Source organism: Macaca fascicularis, chromosome 14 (genome assembly GCF_037993035.2).
Source record: "Macaca fascicularis isolate 582-1 chromosome 14, T2T-MFA8v1.1".
Classification (NCBI taxonomy): Eukaryota; Metazoa; Chordata; class Mammalia; order Primates; family Cercopithecidae; genus Macaca; species Macaca fascicularis.
Genome location: NC_088388.1, coordinates 14,283,158 through 14,302,752, shown reverse-complemented (window position 1 = coordinate 14,302,752; position 19,595 = coordinate 14,283,158). Strand labels below are relative to the sequence as shown.

Genomic DNA, 19,595 nt, shown 5'->3' with positions numbered 1-19,595 from the left:
TCTTAACTAGACTTGTCATCAGAATCACCTGGGGAGTTTTTTGACACACACATACCTGATTCTTAGGGACTGGAATGGCTCAGACTTTCGGATTTTTAGGAAGTTCTTCTGGATAATTCTGTCGCCTACTGCAGCTATGCACCACTGCAAAGTGATGGGGAACCTCTGAGGATTTAAACAAGGAAGGGATGGGCTCAGAGTGTGTTTTAGAAAATTCACTCTGATGGCAGTTTGTGGAGGGTGAGAAAGACCTGAAGTGGAAAGACAGGCAAGTCGGCTGATGGAGGCTAGGGGAAAAAGGATGAGAGCTTTGACCTGAATCTGTGATCCTGAGCAGCAGTGTAGCCTATCATTTGGGAAGCTTTTGGCTAACGGTGGCTTAAGCAATAAAGATACATAATTATTTTGCACATGAAGAAGTTCGGAGTTAGGGATGGTGCCGTTTAGAGGTCGGCTTGGGGTTCTAGGTCAGCATCGCTGTGATCCTCTTGGCTTTTCTCTTAGGATTGTGAGAGAGAGAGTCTGTTCTGATTATCTATTGTTATATCACAACATAGCCCCAATATTTAGTGGTATAAAACAACTGTTTTGTTTTGCTGACAGATTCTGTGGATTAGGAATTCAAACAGGGCAAAGTGGGTGTGGATTATCTCTGCTCTACAATTTCTGGGGCCTTTATTGGGAAGACTTGAACAACTGCAGGCTAGAATCTTGTAGAGGCTTTTTAAATTTTACTGTCTGGTGCCTTTACTGGGGTGGCTCAAGGGAAAAGCTCAGCAGAGACTGTCAATCAGAGCACCTACACTTGCCTTCTCTCTGTGGCTTGGGCTTCTCGTAGCTGGCCCACTTAGGGCTTATTGAACTTGTTAAATAGAAGCTCAGGGATGCAAGGCAAGTGTTCCAGCTACAGAAGTTACACAGCTCCTCACTTCTGCCTGGCTCTATTATTGAAGCAGTCACAAGCCTGCCAGATAAAGAGAGCAGTACATAGGTCCCACCTGCCTGTGTTTTGAAACCACCAGAGTCACAACTCTATTTGGCATCACCCTGTGACAGCATTGCAAGCATTAAGAAAGGGTGCAGCTAGAAAAGTTCAAAGATCCTTTCATCGGGGGGAAAACTGCCCAGATCCTCCAATCTGACTTCCCTTGTGGCCTCCTGGATAGCACTGGGTCACATGGTGTGGGCCTCCTTAGCTGGAAGGGACACCAGGAAAGTGAGTACTCAGCAAAGGGAAAGGATTGCCAGGATCGCCATCAAACACATCATGATGTATCCTCTGGGGCTGGCAATGCCACTACTGAAACAAAGTCAGACTTCTGTTAAAAAGAAAAGAAAGGGAAGGGGCTAGGGAATGGCTGTTTGTTGGGTCAGTCACAATGTGTTGTCAGATGCAAAATGCCTTCTGTGATCAAATATAAACACGTTTGAGAAATGCTTCCTGCTCCTTTCTTCTCTTGGAAACTTAAAATGCACATTAACTTATTGAAAGCTCTAAGAAGTCCTGTAATAAACCAGCTTAATTTGGCTATCCTAGCATTTAATTTTTCACAGCAACACTTTCTAACATGGAACTTTTATTAATAAGGATGAAAGTTTTCTTTCTTTTCTTTCCTTTTTTCTTTTGAGATGGAGTTTAGCTCTTGCCACCCAGGCTGGAATGCAATGGTGCAATCTCGGCTCACTGCACCCTCCGCTTCCTGGGTTCAAATGATTCTTCTGCCTCAGCCTCTCAAGTAGCTGGGATTACAGGCACCCACCACAATGCCCAACTAATTTTTGTATTTTTAGTAGAGACAGGGTTTCACCACGTTGGTCAGGCTGGTCTTGAACTCCTGATCTCAGGTGATCCACCCGCCTTGGCCCCGCAAAGTGCTGGGATTATAGGCGTGAGCCACCATGCCCGGCCGAGAGTTTACTTTTTTGAATGCTGTCTTATTTGGGCTGTGGTGAGAAAGTACCATAGACTGAATGGCTTATAAAAAATAAAAATGTATTTCTTACAATTCTGGAGGCTGAAGGTCTGAGACCAGGGTTCCAGCATGATCAGATTCTAGTGAGGACCCTCTTCTGTGTTGTGTACTGCCATCTTGCTGTATCTGTATCCTCACATGGCGGAAAGAGCAAGCTAGCTCTTTGGCCTCTGCTTGTAAGTGCACCAAACACAGTCATGGGGGCTCCACCCTCACGACCTAAATGCCTTCCAAAGGTCCCACCTCCAAGTACCATCACATTGGGGATTAGGTGTCAACATATTAATTTTGGGAGAGCACAAACATTCAGTCCATAACAAGTAGGCTTAAAAAACACAGACCATTTGTAGTGATAGAAGAAGCATGCTTGTCTCCTGCAGTTACTTACGTTCATTTATTTATTCAACAAATGTCTACTGAGTGACCCCACACACTTAACAGTGATGAATATCAAGTAGTCTAAGTTGAGCAACACGTGGCCCTAGTGCTGGAGGGGTTCTGAATCAGTTCTGGGAGAAGTAAGGGTGGATAAACTGTGGGCATAGTGCAGCAGAGCTGGGCTGGGGTGAGGGGTGGGTGGAACAGTACCTGGCTAGAGGAGGCGTGAGGTGACCAGTCTTGAAGCATAAAGATTTACTAGGTATCCTTGATTTTTGTTAGAACTAAGAACCACAAAGTGAATACAACTTGGAAATCCACACATTAAATCTAGCAGGTTAAACACTTTTTAATTCTTTAAGTAGCATATTGGATGACAGTGACCTACCAAGCAAACTGGTAGATTCTGCATTTCTGGGCTCTTCCAATGGGGCAGGCAGGAAGCCCTTGCCAGTCATTTGCCTATTTGCATTCAGGCCCATTCCCTACTGTCCTTCCTCTGCTCTTCTCTGTATTGCAGGGAACTACATTTCCCGGGTTCCCCTACCAATTGCTTTTAGTATATTTGACTAAGGAGAGTGTTATGGACTGAATGTTTATGTCCCCTCAAAATTCATATGCTGAAGTCCAATGTGATGGTATTTGGAGGTAGGGCTTTGGGGAGGTAATTAGGTCATGAGGGCAAACAGTACCCTTACAGAAAGAGATATGAGAAAGATGATCTGTCTCTCAGCCATGTGAAGATACAGGAAGAAGGCAGCTGTCTACAAGCCAGGAAGAGGGTCCTCCTCAGACATCAGATCTGCCAGTGGACTTCCTAGCCTCCTATATCCTGTGTTTAAGCCACCTAGGCTATGTTATTTTTCTTACAGGAACCTGAACAGATTAAGACAGTGAGGTGCTAGCAGAAGACCTGAGGAGGGAAGAGACTATGGTTTTCCTCCTTTCTCTCTCCACCTCAGATATGCCTTCTTCATGGTCTCAGCTCTTTCTCAGTAGACCCTGCCTCCGTGGTCCCAGTTCTGCTGGTCAACTCCACCATGGTCTGGCCCCCATCAGACAGCTCTGGCTTCAGGCTCTGGTGACCCTACCTTCCTTCTCTTTCCCTCTGACCTGCTGTTGCTAATTTTCAGAGTGCCCCAGCAGACTTCTCTTTGGCTTCTTGACCCTTCCATCCCTGCATAAACAATCGCTTTATTATAGTACTTTGATTAAAATAACTAGATAGGTTTTCACTTTCCGGACTAAATTTTGAGTGATGCAAAGCCCCAACACGCTTAATTTACTTGAGATTATTGTCTCAGAATACTTGTTTTCATTGGTCAGTATAACTCTGAGATCATACTTTTCTTTTCATTCATAAAAGGAGAATTGAAACACTAGTCCTGGTCTTGATAAAATGCCTTTGGGACTCAACTTCCATTGCTTGGTTGACCGAGGTGGCCTTTTCCCTCCCTTTTCATCAACATATGTTTTCTAAAGCAAAGAAGCAAACAAATTAAAGAGGACTTGACTGAGCAGCTCCACTGTGAAGACTGTTTGGGATTCTGTCATTTTGGGGGGAAAGTAAAGGTGTATAAATTGTGAAAAGGAGGGATCATTTGACAGTTACAATCACATTACTCTTGTCACCTCGGAATAAGTTTTCAATATGTAAATATGCAGCAATTAATGCTCAACTAGAGGTACAAGGTACCCGGGAGTTTAGGAGAGGCCAAGACTTAATTCTTAGGGAGAATAAACAAAGCTTGTTTGCTTAGCCTTCCATCTTACCCCATGTAAGCTGCCAGTTCCACAAAGTAGTACTTTCTCTGCTTTTCCTTGTTTAATTAGATTCCATGGGCTAATTAGGTCCAGAGGGAAGAGGCCATCCATATCTCAAAAATAACCCCTTCCTTTTAGTTAGATTATGGTTGTTAGTATAATATGGTAATTATATTTGGCCACGCCCAGCATGAAGAGTGGTTGACTTGGGTGTTGACCTTAGATTTCCTTGGGTGGCTACTGATGAGGTCAGACTGTTTTGTTAAGACTTTTTTACAGGATTGCTATAAGGATTAAATGAGACATGCCTGTAAAGGCACGGCATAGTACCTGGCATATCATAAATGTGCAGTAATTGCTGGCATTTTTGTGTTTATCATTGTCATCACCTAACATTTACTTAGTATGTACTTTATGTTAACATTTGGCATGTGTTGTCTAATTTAATCTTCACAGAAACTCTAAAGTGGGAATTGTGATAATTCTCATTTCACAGACGAGAGAACTAGTGCTTAGGGATGCTTATGGTGTGTGTTCAAGGTCATACAACTGCTAAGAGAGATGGAGCAGAAACTTGAACCCATGATCTGTTGGATCTTAATTCCTTAAATCCTATATTATCTGGATTCCCATATTACTAACAAAGCATTGAAAAGTACATTTTAGGCTGGGTATGGTGGCTCATACCTGTAATCCTAGCACTTTGGGAGGCCGAGGTGGGTGGATCATTTGAGATCGGCAGTTTGAGAATAGCCTGGCCAACATGGTGAAACCTTGTCTCTTCTAAAAATACAGAGAAAAAAAAGAAAAAGACAAGACAGAAAAAAGCTTGGCATGGTGGCGGGTGCCTGTAATCCCAGCTATTTGGGAGGCTGAGGCAGGAGAATCGCTTGAACTCGGGAGGTGGAGGTTGCAGTGAGCCAAGATCATGCCACTGCACTCCAGCCTGGGCAACAGAGCAAGGCTTTGTCTCAAAAAAAACAAAACAAAACAAAACAACAACAACAACAACAAAAAGCCATTTTAATAAACAATGTATAATGAGAAGGCACTGGGAATGTATTAGCTGTAAATTTTATATGGTGATTTAGAAAAAACACTTTTAGATTGGTTTCATTGGTCAACAATACTTCTTGAGGGCTCATTATGTAAAAAGCTTTCTATAGGGAGCTGTGGTGAGAAGACAGAGAAATAAGGAACATGATCTCTGTGAAAGGCAACTGATCCATTTTCCCAAAACAGTGGATTAAACATGCACATTAACCTGATGTGGGCTGAATATGCATGAACTTGAGAGAGAAGATATAGGAGCCTTCCTTAGGTGTTTACCTGGTTCAGGAGATAGAATTTAGTATTCCTGAGTTCAAACCTCGGTTTTGCCTCCTTCTGCAGTATAACCTGGAGTAATTTCTCTACTTCTTTGAGAGTTGGTGTTCTCATATGTATAAAAAGGAGATAATGATGATAGCCTCATAGAAGTATTGTGAAGGACGTAGCATCATTTCTGATTCAAGAATATATTTAGGCAATTTTAGTTTTTAAATATATTAATATGCAGAGTAATTTTAGATGTCAGTATACTTAACCCCAGACAAGCACATGCAATAGCCCTTAAACTTTTAGATTGGGCACTTGTCAGTTTCTTATACCCTTTCCCTGCAATTGCCTCATGATTTTTTGATTATCTGGCAAATGCACAAAAGGAAACCACATGTAGCTGCCATTTCACACCATTAAATACTCAGAAAGTCACCTTTGAGGAAAACCAATACTTCTAAGAAAAAGCAAAGCCACAAAGTTCAAAAAAAGAAAGCTCTATGGTTGGCCAGTTGCCCATCCTGAAGTCCCAAAAAGGTCCTGTGATCATTTGGTGAACTGACTATATTTCTGTGAAATCAGATTCCTTGAAATGCCTCCAAATAGAGAGGTTGATGCGGTCAGAGGAAAGAGACCAGCTACAGTGGGTGGAGAATGGGCGGGGTGGAATGGAGTGCCCCCTGGGCCTGGGAAGTCTCATAGGCAGGTTGCAGATAGAGCCCCCAAGACCAGTTCTTCTGTGCATAGGGCAGGGTGAGCATCAGCCATCCAGTCTCCAAATACCTGTAGTGACACTGAGCCTGAGGCCTGCCAGTCTCATCCTAGAAACTTCCTATCTCTTCCTGTGTTTCTACCATTGACTAAACTTTGGGTCAGGATACTCTTCAGTTTATAAAATAATTTTCCAGATGAGAAAATTTCTATGACAACCAATCTGTTGAACATGCAAAATCTAAGTCCTTCATGGCTTGTTAAAATTTGATCAACTCATTTAAAAATGTTTAGTGTGTTTTCTTCTAGAAAGCCTTTTTCCCCCCTTAATCCTGTAAAACAGTGTAATCGCTTTGGCAAGGCAGTCATGTGGTGGAACTGGAAACATGGTGTGATGCAATGACATGAGTTCTAAGAGGGGCCGGTAGATTCTGAGGTGGTCACACCCCTAGAGTCTGTGAGTGTATTAGTCCGTTTGCACGCTGCTGATAAACACATACCTGAGACTGGGCAATTTACAAAAGAAAGAGGTTTAATGGACTTTGAGTTCCACGTGGCTGGGAAAGCCTCACAGTCATGGCGTAGGTCAAGGAGGAGCAAGTCACATCTTACATGGATGGCAGCAGGCAAAAAGAGAGCTTGTGCAAGGGAACTCCTGTTTTTAAAACCATCAGATCTTCTGAGACTTATTCACTATCATGAGAACAGCACGGGGAAGACCCACTCCCATGATTCAGTTGTCTCCCAGTGGGTCCCTCCCATAACACATGGGAATTATGGGAGCTACAAGATGAAATTTGGGTCGGGACACAGAGCCAAACCGTATCAGTGAGTGTTCAGAGGTTGTAACAGTGGCCCTTTTTATAGCTGGGTAGTGCTAGAATGCTTCTAAACAGTACAGATAGTTTAAAAAAAATTAACTCTTTGATCTAATGGAAAAAAGCATCCCAGTTGGAGTGTGGCGGGCACTATTTGCATGCTGTCCTTACCACAAGCTATGTGACCTATGATTTCTTTAAACTTGTTTCCTCATTTGAATAATGGTACTGATCCAGTCTTATAGGTTGTTTTGCAAACTGTTAAAATGCTTCACAAATATTTGGGTAGTTACCTGTATGTATATTTACACTCCCATATTATTACATTGTAATTTTATTCTACATCTTTCAGCAAGCAACTCTACTCTCAAACTGTGGCACATCTAAGCCAATATATTTATAGAGGGGAAAAGCGTGTACTCCAGTGGCAAAAGTACTGATTTGAGGGCTGGAGAGCTCAAGTGTTTTTTTTCCTATTTTCTTTCTCTCTTTTTTCTTTTCTCTCCTTTTTTTTTTATTTTTTATTCTTTTGAGACAGAGTCTCACTCTGTTGCTCAAGCGGGAAATGCAGTGGCATGATCATGGCTCACTGTGGCCTCAACCTCCCAGGCTCAAGGGATCATCCATTTTAGCCCCCTGAGTAGCTGGGACTACAGGGGCGTGCCACAATGCGTGGCTGAGTTTTGTGTTTTTTGTAGCGACGGGGTTTTGCCATGTTACCCAGTCTGATCTTGAACTCCTGGGTTCAAGTAATCTGCCTGCCTTGGCCTCTCAAAGTGCTGGGATTACAGGTGTGAGCCGTTGTGCCTGGCCTCTCCTATTTTCTTTTCTTTTTTTTTTTTGAGACAGAGTCTCGCTTGGTCGCCCAGGCTGGAGTGCAGTGGCCGGATCTCAGCTCACTGCAAGCTCCGCCTCCAGGGTTTACGCCATTCTCCTGCCTCAGCCTCCCGAGTAGCTGGGACGACAGGCGCCCGCCACCTCGCCCGGCTAGTTTTTTGTATTTTTTAGTGGAGACGGGGTTTCACCGTGTTAGCCAGGATGGTCTTGATCTCCTGACCTCGTGATCCACCGTCTCGGCCTCCCAAAGTGCTGGGATTACAGGCTTGAGCCACTGCGCCCGGCCTCCTATTTTCTATTGAATATGAAGAGCTATAATCAAGTTTTGAAAAAGATGAAGTATCCACGGGAAAAGAGGGATGCTGGAAGCTGCATATGCATTGAGTTTTATTTTTGTTGCATCTCAGATGTTAGGATCCTACTGTATGACATTTTACAAGATTTCTGTTTGTTAATTGTTGCAATGTTGATGTGCCCTTCACTTTGAGAGTGAAGCGGATAGACCCTGCAGGTGTTGAGGTTTCTCCTTCCTGTCCTGCTCCCTGTATATAGGCTTCCACCGCAGCAGGGCTATGGAAACAGCGGCATGGGGAGCTATGAAGGGGGATCTGAGACTGCAGTCAAAGCTCATGTAGGAATGTCTGGCAGTGGCGTTCTACCTGGGAATGAAGTGCTGCTGGAAATATTTTATGATACCCACAGCCTTGTACAATCAGGAACCTTAGAAATATGCAGAAATGGGCTGTGGCTTGAGCTACTGGGTCCTGATTGTCTGAGGAAATCAGTTAGTACAAGAACATATGTCCTAGAGAAGCTCAGGCTGTCTCATGAGACCTTCATTGCCTATTATCTCTCTCTTTTTTTCTCTCCTTGTCTTCTTTGTCTGTTTCTGTCTTTTTCTTTAATTTTTGTTTTTTTTTTGAGACGGAGTCTTGCTCTGTCGCCCAGGCTGGAGTGCAGTGGCGTGAACTTGGCTCACTGCAAGCTCCACCTCCTGAGTTCACGCCATTCTCCTGCCTCAGCCTCCTGAGTAGCTGGGACTACAGGCGCCCGCCACCACGCCCGGCTAATTTTTATTTATTTATTTTTTGTTTTTTTGAGATGGAGTCTCGCTCTGTCGCCCAGGCTGGAGTGCTGTGGCCGGATCTCAGCTCACTGCAAGCTCCGCCTTCCGGGTTCCCGCCATTCTCCTGCCTCAGCCTCCCGAGTAGCTGGGACTACAGGCGCCCGCCACCTCGCCCGGCTAGTTTTTTGTATTTTTTAGTAGAGACAGGGTTTCACCGTGTTAGCCAGGATGGTCTTGATCTCCTGACCTTGTGATCCGCCCGTCTCGGCCTCCCAAAGTGCTGGGATTACAGGCTTGAGCCACCGCGCCCGGCCACCCGGCTAATTTTTTGTATTTTTAGTAGAGATGAGGTTTCATCGTGTGAGCCGGGATGGTCTCGATCTCCTGACCTCGTGATCCGCCGCCTCGGCCTCCCAAAGTGCTGGGATTACAGGCTTGAGCCACCGCGCCTGGCCTGTTTCTGTCTTTCTCTTCCTCTCATTCTGTGTTTTTCACTGTCTAGGTTTGTTCTTTTCGTTTCACTTCTTTCCTTCCTTCCTTCCTTTTCCCCCTCTCCTTCATCCTCACTCTTTTCTGTTCTCACTTTTCGGGCTTTAAGGCTCTGCCTGCTAAGGTCTGCTGATTCTCCCCCTCTGATCATTCCTCATGGTTTTTCCCAGCTCTTCTTGACTTTGGCCTGAATCCTTCCATCCAAAGTGGGTAAATATATTACTCTCAGGGAGCAACAAGTATGGATTTTTAACAACTGTTCTGTTGAGATGACTTTAACCATGGAAAGGGTACTCACTGGGCAGCTGAAGACTTTAAGTCATTATCTTCTTCCACGAACCCAGAAGATGGGCAGCTTTCACCAGCAGCTCTGCCAAGCGTTTATCTCAGCCATGGACCTGTACTTCCTCTTTGATGATGGAAGTTATTGTCTTTCTGATTATAGATTGAGGAAACTCGGCTTAACATTGACAAGATCTCAGAACATGTGGAGGAGGCTAAGAAACTCTACAGTATCATTCTCTCTGCACCGATTCCAGAGCCAAGTGAGTGTTTACTTAGAACTGAGTCACCCAACAATCAGCCTTTCCTCGGGGCTGAGCCAGCCTTGTTTTCTTGCCCTTCGTGAGCAGCAGGGAAGTGTGCAAGTTACAGGGCACTAGTGTACATATTATCTCATTTCCCTCTCCTTTACCTTACCTGTGCTCCTACTGCCTGGCCACAGTCACGGTTTTCTCTTCATGGTCCCACTCCAACCATTTAGCCAGACTTTCCTGTTTCCCAGCTAGTCCCTCTTCCTGACTAGCGACGATTCCCACTGCTGCTTACATACCCTGGGCCTGGTCACTCCTCTGAGCCTCTGCTTGTACTGTTTCCCCAGCCTGAAATGCTTTTCCTAGCCCTCTTTCCGAATCCTACCAGACCAAGTTCATTTTTTTTTCCATGAGGTGTTCCAAAATGGTTCAAGTTCACAGAAATTCCTTCTATCCCTAAACTCCTGTTTGTTGCCACCACCTCGGCAAACTTTTTTCCTCCCCTAATTGTTTGCACGGGTGTCCAACCTTTTTTCTTCCCTGGGCCACATTGGAAGAAGAATTGTCTTGGGGCCATACATAAAATACACTAACACTAATGATAGCCGATGAGCTAAAAGAAAGGTTTGCACATAATTTTCCTGATATCTGCCACCACAGAGAAGCAAAAAAATCTGTGCATTCCACGGTTTGGACACGGGTGGTTTAGGGCTATATTTTCAGTTCCTTAAGAACAGGGAGCAAGCCTGACACTGTCATTCCTCTCTTTCATTTTTCCCATGGGCCCTATTACCTAAAGACTGAAGTGGGAACACTTTAGCAGAGCGTATGGACATTGTCTTGATCACATTCCTGCCTTCCCAGCCAGCCTGCCTCCTGCCATCCTCCTCCTGCTCCCCACGCTTCAGCCAGACCAATTCTGGTGGTTCCTCAGATATTTCCTGTTCACTCATACCCTTTACTTACTGTTTCTTCTCGTGGGATTCCTGCTCTTAGTCTCTTTCTCTACCTGGCCAACTCACAGTCCTTGAGACTCAGTCCTGCTCATCTCCGTCTTTAGAAGCTTTTCCAGATCCCTCCAGGCTGTGCACACCTTGACCAGAACTCATACCTTACTCCACGCTGCATATTACAGCTGCTGGTTTATTTCTCTCTTGTCTCCTACTAGACTTTAAACATCTTGCAGGAAAAACCTAGATCTTCTTTCTGATTCCATAGTTTCTAGCTCTGTTCCAAAGTTGTAGTAGGGGGCTGAAGGATGACTTTTGAATGAATGGTTATAGCTAATACTTAGTTTGCTCTATACAACCTAGGATGTGTGTAATAGGTATGTCATAAATATTTGCCTCATTTTAAGTTGATTAGCCTTGGTTGAAATCTCTTTTCCCCATAAGCTCCCTAGAACCTTCTCAACCGAAGCCCCCATGGTAGGCTCTTTCCTCTAAAAGCAGAGTTCTCATAATTTTATGTGCTGCAGGATTACTTGGGAGGGTTGAAAGGGCTGATTTTGCGGTTCCAACCCTGGGTGTTTTTATTCTGTAGACTGGGATGGGGTGCCTGGAAAATGCCTTTAAAAAAATAAGCACTCTGTGATTCTAATGATAGATTCTGGGGAGTGCGCTGGGATAAATACCATTCTGGGCAGTGGATGCCTGAGAAAGCCACCCTGCTCTGATGATGATTGCTGTAGCTCACAAAGGAATCAGTCCTCTCCTTTCTAACGGATTCTGCCTGCATTTGTTTACCCAGAAACCAAGGATGACCTAGAGCAGCTCACGACTGAGATTAAGAAAAGGGCCAACAACGTCCGGAACAAACTGAAGAGTAAGAAGGGAACGAAGGAAACAAGCCAGTCCCCACCACCATCTATCTCAGCTCCCCTAGGGTCCAGCTTTCCGAACTGAAACTCTTCTTGGTGGAACTGACACCACTTGGTCCATCTTTGTTTGTGGTTCAGGCTCTGTCCCTGCAATGATCCATTGTAGCCCCAGAAATTTACCTTTTCTTAAATCCTGACAATACTGGAAAGAGTCCAGAATGCAAGCTAGGAGATGAGAATTAAAATGTGCTTTCAGCTGCTGAGTAGTTGTGTGACTTGGTCCTTTAACTTGGTCTTTCAACTTTTCTCTCTTTTTTTTTTTTTTTTTTTTTTTTTGAGATGGAGTCTCACTCTGTTGCCCAGGCTGGAGTGCAGTGGCACTATCTTGGCTCATTGCAACCTCCACCTCCTGGGTTCAAGTGATTCTCCTGCCTCAGCCTCCTGAGTAACTGGGACGCACCTGGCCCATCAACTTTTCTCTTATTAGTCTTATTTCCCTGGCAACTACATGCTTTTTTTTTTTTTTTTTTTTAAGACAGAGTCTTCCTCTGTTGCCCAGGCCAGAAGGCAGTGGCTCAGTTTCGGCTCACTGCAATCTCTGCCTATTGGGTTCAAGTGATTTTCATCCGTCAGCCTCCCAAGTGGCTGGGATTACAGGCATGCACCACCTCACCCAGCTAATTTTTATAGTTTTAGTAGAGACAGCATTTCACCATGTTGCCCAGGTTGGTCTCGGACTTCTGGCCTCAAGTGATCCACCTGCCTCGGCCTCCCAAATTGCTGGGATTCCAAGTGTGGGCCACAATGCCCAGCCACCTACATACATTTGAATAGTCATTTTAGAGACATATAGATGCAAGAGATACCGTTCTGTCTACAGATATTTCTTGGTGGGCTAGGCATACCACCTTCCTATACCCCCACTCCCCCCATTTGGGAGAGAGTATAGTTCATTGAAGCTACTGTCATAGATTCAATTCTTCCAGAGTCTAGAAGGTTTACTTAGTTCTGTTGCTAGAGCCTGCATTCTTGCCCAGTGTATTTGGTGCATGCATGCTATTGATCAGAAGAGAAAACATTATTGCTCAGCCCAATTTGCCATTTCTTCCCCCCAAGTATATTGCAATAACTATGTTAACTGGAGGGGTCATTAGTAGCAGATTCCAGTAATAACAGTGATAGTGCACCTGCCATTGTGATGGGTACTTTATGTGTCTTCTCATTTAATCTTCATATTAGTATTGTGAGGGAGGGACTGTTAGTTACTCTGTTTTACAGATGAGAGAACAGGTACATTTAAGAGAGGTTAAGTGGCTTTTTCAAAGTCACACCCAGTAAGTGCCAGGGCAAGGATTCAAGCCTAAGTCTCATGGTGACCAAAACCCAAGCTGTTAACTGTTATGCCAAAACCTGGTCATTGTAAAGGCTGTGGAATGCATGTCCTGTGGCTCACCTGGGAGCTGACCTTTTGAGGTGCCACCTACCTGTTGTTACATCTCCATGGGCTGGGTGTGTGGGAATGAGTGAGGAAGTTTCACTGAACAGCATGTTTCTTGGAGGAGGAGATAGGTTGCAAGTATAACCTTCCTCTTCTCTTTAGGCATGGAGAAGCATATTGAAGAAGATGAGGTCAGGTCATCGGCAGACCTTCGGATTCGGAAATCCCAGGTAAGACTTTTCCTGGTCTCACGGTTATCTAGTCCAATTTCTTAATATTTTTCCTTAGCTGTGGAGGGATTTTTTTTTTTTTAATACAATCCTTATCTGAAACTCAATTTGAAGAGCTGATAAAGGAGAACTCTCCAGGTAGATATAGGGGTCAGGGCCAGAGTCCAGCCCTTTTGGCCCCTGTCTTGTACTCTGCTTCTCTAAGGAGGCCCCTGAAGAGCTTCTTCAGGCTTCCTAGAGCACAGCTTAGGATTTAGTGCGCCTCCTTGTTTTGCAGGAGAGGAAATTAATGTCTTCTAAACAATTGTTAGTCATTGGTTGTCCAGTTTGGAGCCAGGCACTTTAGGGGTCATCAAAGATATGATCCTTGTCCTTAAAGAACTGGCATGCCATTGAAGTGGCATGGAAAGCTATTACCTAAGACCCCGCAAGAGGACGGGATAAGAAGACACATACATGGTGCTGTCAGCATCAAAAGATCTCAGGAAGAATTGGGGGTAGCCAGCTGGGCCGGAGTGCCAACATGAACAGGCTCAAGAAGCAGTTTTCCCTCTCTGAGAGGCACAGGGGCAGGAGTGGGGCGTGCACGTGTGTGTGCGTTGGCAGCAGTGGTTGGTAGTGGTAAGGGGTAGACGTAAGGGGCAGACGTGAAGACAATAGGCTTTCTGGAGAAAAAAGTTTGCTGTGGGATAGCGGACACATAATAACGTAGTATCACATTCTAGAGGTCTTTGAGGACCATTCTAGGGAATTTGGATCTGATGTTGTAACTTCAGGCAGCAATGTATTAGGAGGATTATTATGGTAGCCATTTGAAAGCTGTTTACAAGTGGGAAAGAAGCTGGAGACCGGAAGGTCCCTAGTTAGGGACCCTAGTTAGGTTTTTGCAAGGGTTTTGGTCTAAATTTGCATGGTGGTAGCGGGTTTGGAAAAAGTATACATATTGGCGATTTTCCAAAGGAGAAACCAGTAAGTAGGGCTTGATGCTGAGAGGTGAGCAAGGAATAAAAATTATTAGGAAGATTTAACTTAGGCATCCAGGGCTGTTGAGATAATGCATCTACTTATAAGCAAGAAAAGTTGGGGAGATGAGTTTAGGGTAAGAACTCAAGGGGTAAGTATGACATGTGGGAAGGGAATCTGACAGTTTTAGAATGCAGGCCAGGTGTTGTGCCAGAAAAATGCTACTAGTCCATGTGGATGTAGGGCTCAGAGATTTAGACATGACCTCTGGCCTTACAGTTACCACGTGAGGTCAGCAGTAAACCAGTTTCAGTAAACTTCCAAGTCCAGTGCTACTGTAGATGGCTGTGTGGGGGTGGGGAGGGGTTCTAGAACAGTTACGGAACCACTGGGGGCTGACTGCATTTTACATCGTCCCACAGCACTCTGTCCTTTCTCGGAAGTTTGTGGAGGTGATGACCAAATACAATGAAGCTCAGGTGGACTTTCGAGAACGAAGCAAAGGGCGAATCCAGCGGCAGCTCGAAATTAGTATGTACTTGAGGTTTGGCGTGTGCCTTCCACCCTTCCTGCCACCTGGTTGTCCATCCCAAGTTTCGAGGTCCTGGTAGAGCAAGCAGCAAGCACATTTTGTGCCTGAGTCTAGGGCAGCTGCTACAGCACTGGCACATCCTGAATGCCGTGCTGGAGGCTGAAAGGTGACACTTTATCAGGCCCAAGTAATTTTATTGTATGCGGTCCAGCATTGTCTCCTATATAGAGGGGAAATGCTTGCCAAACAGTTGCTCTCCTGTGGACTCATTGTATCATTTTGCTGTCTGTTTGACAGCAAAGCACATTTATGCAATAAAAAGTGTGGTGTAAGTTGCTGGGAGGATTAGAGAAATAAATAAAGCCATACCGTTTAGGAAATTTAGTAATGTGGAAGGCAGGGCCCTGTGGAGTGGAAGGTGCCTTGGGTGAGAGGAATGGTATGAACGTAATCAAGAAAGAGCAAGTGTGTTTAGCAGTGGCAGGTTGTCCAGGGTCTGGAAAAAGGGTGTGTCTGGAGTAGCGTAAGGTTAGGATGGATTGAGGGAGGGCTTGCCCATGAACTAGCATGTTATGAGGGTCTTGAACGCCATAGTGTAGTGAATGGTGCAAGGAAATGTTCTGAGCTGGGAAGCACTGTAATGAGATATGTGCTTTAGGAAGGTAACTGCTGATAATGTTAAGGATGTCTCGGGTTAGGGGAGAAATAAGATGAGTCAGGAGGCAATTGGGGGAGTGCTGTAAAGGCCATGGTCTTTATAGGGAAGTCACGTTCCTGATTTTCAGGGACCTTATCAAATGGTGTTTCACTATGATCTTATATTTGACGCTCTACTTCTTTTGTTACAAAGCTGGCAAAAAGACAACAGATGAGGAGCTGGAGGAGATGTTGGAGAGCGGCAACCCGGCCATCTTCACTTCTGGGGTGAGTGCCCTGTGTGCTTGGATAGCACATCCCTCTCGTGAGCAGGGAGGCCACTGTGGAGCTCATGCAGTCCAGCAGGTGGAGGGGGAGCCACAGGTGCAGGGAGTTCAGGGAGGCAAGGAGCTCCCCAGGAGTGTGCGTGAGGGCTGTGGCAGGCTTTCTCGCAGGGGTAGCTGACAGTCTGTCTGTGTGTGGCCTGTTATAGATCATTGACTCACAGATTTCCAGGCAAGCCCTCAGTGAGATTGAGGGACGGCACAAGGACATTGTGAGGCTGGAGAGCAGCATCAAGGAGCTTCATGACATGTTTATGGACATTGCCATGCTGGTGGAGAATCAGGTAAGTGGCACTGAGTCCCAGCGTGGGGAGCGGGGAGAGGAAAACTCAGGCTTTTCCCTTTTGCCTGAGAACAGGGAGGAAGGGAACACTGGAAGCCAGTGAGGTAGGGTGGGAGAATCATTGGGAATTTGCATAAAGGAGAAACAGAATCCCATGGGAAAGTGTGCATTCAAATTGAATGTTGACACTTTGGGTGATCTTAGCCTTGTCGTTCTTGCCCATCCCCTTGGCCTTGCAGTCGTTGCTAGTTGATACAGGGTTTTGTGTTCTGTCACTTAACCTAGTTCCCCCAGAGTTTTGATTTTTTTTTTTTTTTTTTTTTTTTAAGATGGGGTATTGCTCTGTTGCACAAGCTGGAGTGCAGTGGCGTGATCACAGCTCACTGCAGCCTGACCTTCCAGGATTTGTCTTTTTTTTCTTTCTCTTCTTTTTTAAAAATCAGAAATGGGGGCTCCTAATGGTGATGTTTTAAAACAGCCTCCTGATATGGACTAGTTCACTGATGACATTGAAAATGTGATCTTTTCTCTAGTTCACAGGGAAAACTTAGGTTTCACAGAAATTTTTATTTTTTTTTCCTTTTTTTTTTTTTCCTGTTTTTATTTTTTGGCACCTTTTGCTAAGGCACAAAGCAGACAACAACATGAATGAAGGAGTAGTAAAATAGCATTGACAAGAAGACTCGAAACACTTTTGGTGCTTAGTTTGACAGCTCACTTTGTCCCAGGCACGCTTGCTCGGGATAGAATTCTGGATTGACTGCATAGGGTGCGAGTTTCACATAGTCAGATGGTTCCTAGTTCTTATGGGACAGTTAAGTGTGCCAGAGGGTCATGGTGCTGTGCTGCTCTGACACCTGGATAGGAGAGAAAATTGCTTCCGTAGTAGGCAGACTGCAAAACCTAGTTGAAGCCCGAGCACGGCTTGACTAGTTTTTGACATTGGTTTCCTGCTGAGGGCCTGGGTGCTTTCCCCCTATTCCCGGCTGGCCTCTGAGACCATTTCTCAAGTCCCTCCATTCCACCTCTTCTTTTCCCCCATACTGCCTTGCCGAGGAACTGGCTTGAGATTCAAATGGTGGTAAGTGCCTTGTTCTGTTTACAGACTGCCATAAAGTGATAGAGTTGGGTTGGGTAGTTGAGAATTCCTAAGATGACTAAGATTAATTGGAATGATCAAACTTCGCTATCAGGAAGTGATTGCTAGGAAATGGTTGGGAAGCTTATCAAGAGACCACTGTCTGGAAGGGAAGATATAACCAAATAGCTTGGGTAAATCTAATGTCTGTCAGTTAAAGGGCCTGGAAATAACTTAGAGAAAGCAAATGTTCCCCACCCCAGATAGTTATTGAGCACCTACTGTGTGCCAGGCACTCTTCCGCAGTTAGTGAATGTACTCAATTCAGGCTGAATGATGTTGATTCAGGTCTGAATGACCAGGAAGAGGCCAGCATCCTAGTGATGTCCTAAGAACAATGAGTTATCCTTATTTCGGTTCCTCTCCATGTGCTTAAGTGTAAAAAAAAAAAAAAACAAAGGTTGTCTGGGGATACCTCAGAGTATATTTATAGGTAGTTACCAGGCATCTAGACAGTATGTTCTAGATGCCCGGTGGAGTGCTGGTCACAGAGAAGTAGTAAAATTCAGTGAATGCTTCTTGACCAAGTGACCGCCACCCCACCACCAAGGACTGTGAATGGGTGTCCTGTGGAAGGCCATGCATCAAGGTTTCTGGATGCTCTTCTTGCCACCGAAGATTATAAGAAAGAGAATCCCTTCCCCACATTGGCTAGGACTGACCTGAGACGTTTGCTGGGTGTGACCAGAGTCTGTTCTTTGCAGGGTGAGATGTTAGATAACATAGAGTTGAATGTCATGCACACAGTGGACCACGTGGAGAAGGCACGAGATGAAACGAAAAAAGCTGTGAAATACCAGAGTCAGGCCCGGAAGGTGAGACTCTCCTGTGGCCTTCAGAGAAGAGAGTCCATTTTGTTTGCTGTGTCTCGCTCTTTCTCTTCCCTCTCCCTGTCTCTGTTTCTGCTGCCACCACCTCTTGCATCTGGGGAAAGGGATCCATGATTGACCGTATCGAGAACAACATGGACCAGTCAGTGGGCTTCGTGGAGCGGGCCGTGGCAGATACCAAAAAGGCTGTCAAGTATCAGAGTGAAGCCCGGAGGGTGAGCACCTTCGTCTCAGCTGTCCTTAGTCTCAGCTGTCTTACTAGCATCTCCTCTCCCTGGCCACGGCCACCTGTGTCCTTAAGCCCACGCCTCCCTCCCTGTCGTGGCCTCATCAACCCCTCCCTCAGCCTTTCCTAGAGACCGGCTGCTTGCCCTTCCTTCCCAGGTGTGCCTTGCATGGATCTGGCTCACAAGCTATCTCCCCAAGAACCCACACTTGAAAGGCAGTTCTGTAGGATGGATGCACGGCCCAGGTGTTGCTGCTAATCTTCTCCTGGACTTAGCTCATGAGCCTTTCAGATGTTACACTTGACTCCTCTGTTCAGAAACTTTCTCTTCATTGTCTTCCACTCCAGGCGCCCAAGCTCCACCTCCCTTCTCTTTTTCTCTACCTTGTACCTAGCACATGCTAACTGCTATGTATATATTATCTCATATCTGATGGAGCACCTGTTATTTCTACTTTATAAATGAGACAGTTGAGGGTCAGCGACTCAGTAACTGGCTTCAGGCCACCTAGTAAGTAGAGGCACTGGGATTCAAGTTCAGATCCCAATCATTCTCTTTCTTCCACCCCACAGTAATTGCCCACCCTCTGGTGCCCCTGCTGCTTAAGGACTTCTCGGCTTCTGTGCTCACGACTGTGGGTATTCAGCTCTGGTGGCTTCTGCTTTTTAGACTTTTCTCCTTTGACGGGTTCTCTTGGGCTCTGATATTGTTGTTCTTTAGTTCTTTGTTTTTCTTCCAACTTTACCTATTGCTTATGCAGGGATTTAGGGGACTGGATAGTTATTTTACATGGTGAATCTAGGCTGGGTGGTATTTTCTGATATCCAGGCAGTGTACTGGGCCTGACAGGTAGGAGTGTACTTTAGGGGACAAATGGACAAAAGTAGGAGATTAGAACTCTATCAAAAATGCCTTTACATTCCCTCTTAAAACGAAAAAAATCAGTCAGTCACTTTTTATCTTGGCCAACTGCTCCTTAGAGACCCCATGATAGTGGCTCTGATTCTCTCTCTCCACATACACAGAACTGCGGTGTGAGCTGAGAGCTGAGAGAGGCCCTGTATTTCCCTCTGCTGGCATTCCTAGCCTAGAGGTACTTTAAGAAATTTACAGTGTCCTAGGCTGGGTGTGGCAATTCCTGCCTATAATTCCAGAACTTTGGGAGGCCGAGGTGAGAGGATTGCTTGAGCCCAGGAATTTGAGACCAGACTGGGGAACATGAGAAGACCCTGTCTCTACAAAAATAAAAAAAATGAGCTGAACATGGTG

General features: G+C 45.2%; 1 protein-coding gene across 43 annotated transcripts in view; it reads left to right on the top strand.

Annotated features, from left to right (window-relative positions):
• The window catches only part of STX3 (syntaxin 3), an 89,427-nt gene that overhangs the window by 60,960 nt on the left and 8,872 nt on the right, over window positions 1-19,595 (top strand). For 11 of the 43 annotated variants that reach the window (XM_065528150.2, XM_065528141.2, XM_045371908.3 and 8 more), the window contains exons 3-9: window positions 9,799-9,898; window positions 11,636-11,710; window positions 13,306-13,373; window positions 14,759-14,867; window positions 15,719-15,792; window positions 15,998-16,132; window positions 18,204-18,314. In XM_065528150.2, the coding sequence (XP_065384222.1) occupies window positions 9,799-9,898; window positions 11,636-11,710; window positions 13,306-13,373; window positions 14,759-14,867; window positions 15,719-15,792; window positions 15,998-16,132; window positions 18,204-18,314 (672 nt within the window). Of the gene's footprint in view, window positions 1-9,798; window positions 9,899-11,635; window positions 11,711-13,305; window positions 13,374-14,758; window positions 14,868-15,718; window positions 15,793-15,997; window positions 17,213-17,973; window positions 18,315-18,898; window positions 18,917-19,351; window positions 19,420-19,595 lie in introns of those variants that run through there. The other 32 variants (XM_045371909.2, XM_045371912.2, XM_065528142.1 and 29 more) reach the window with 7 other exon arrangements.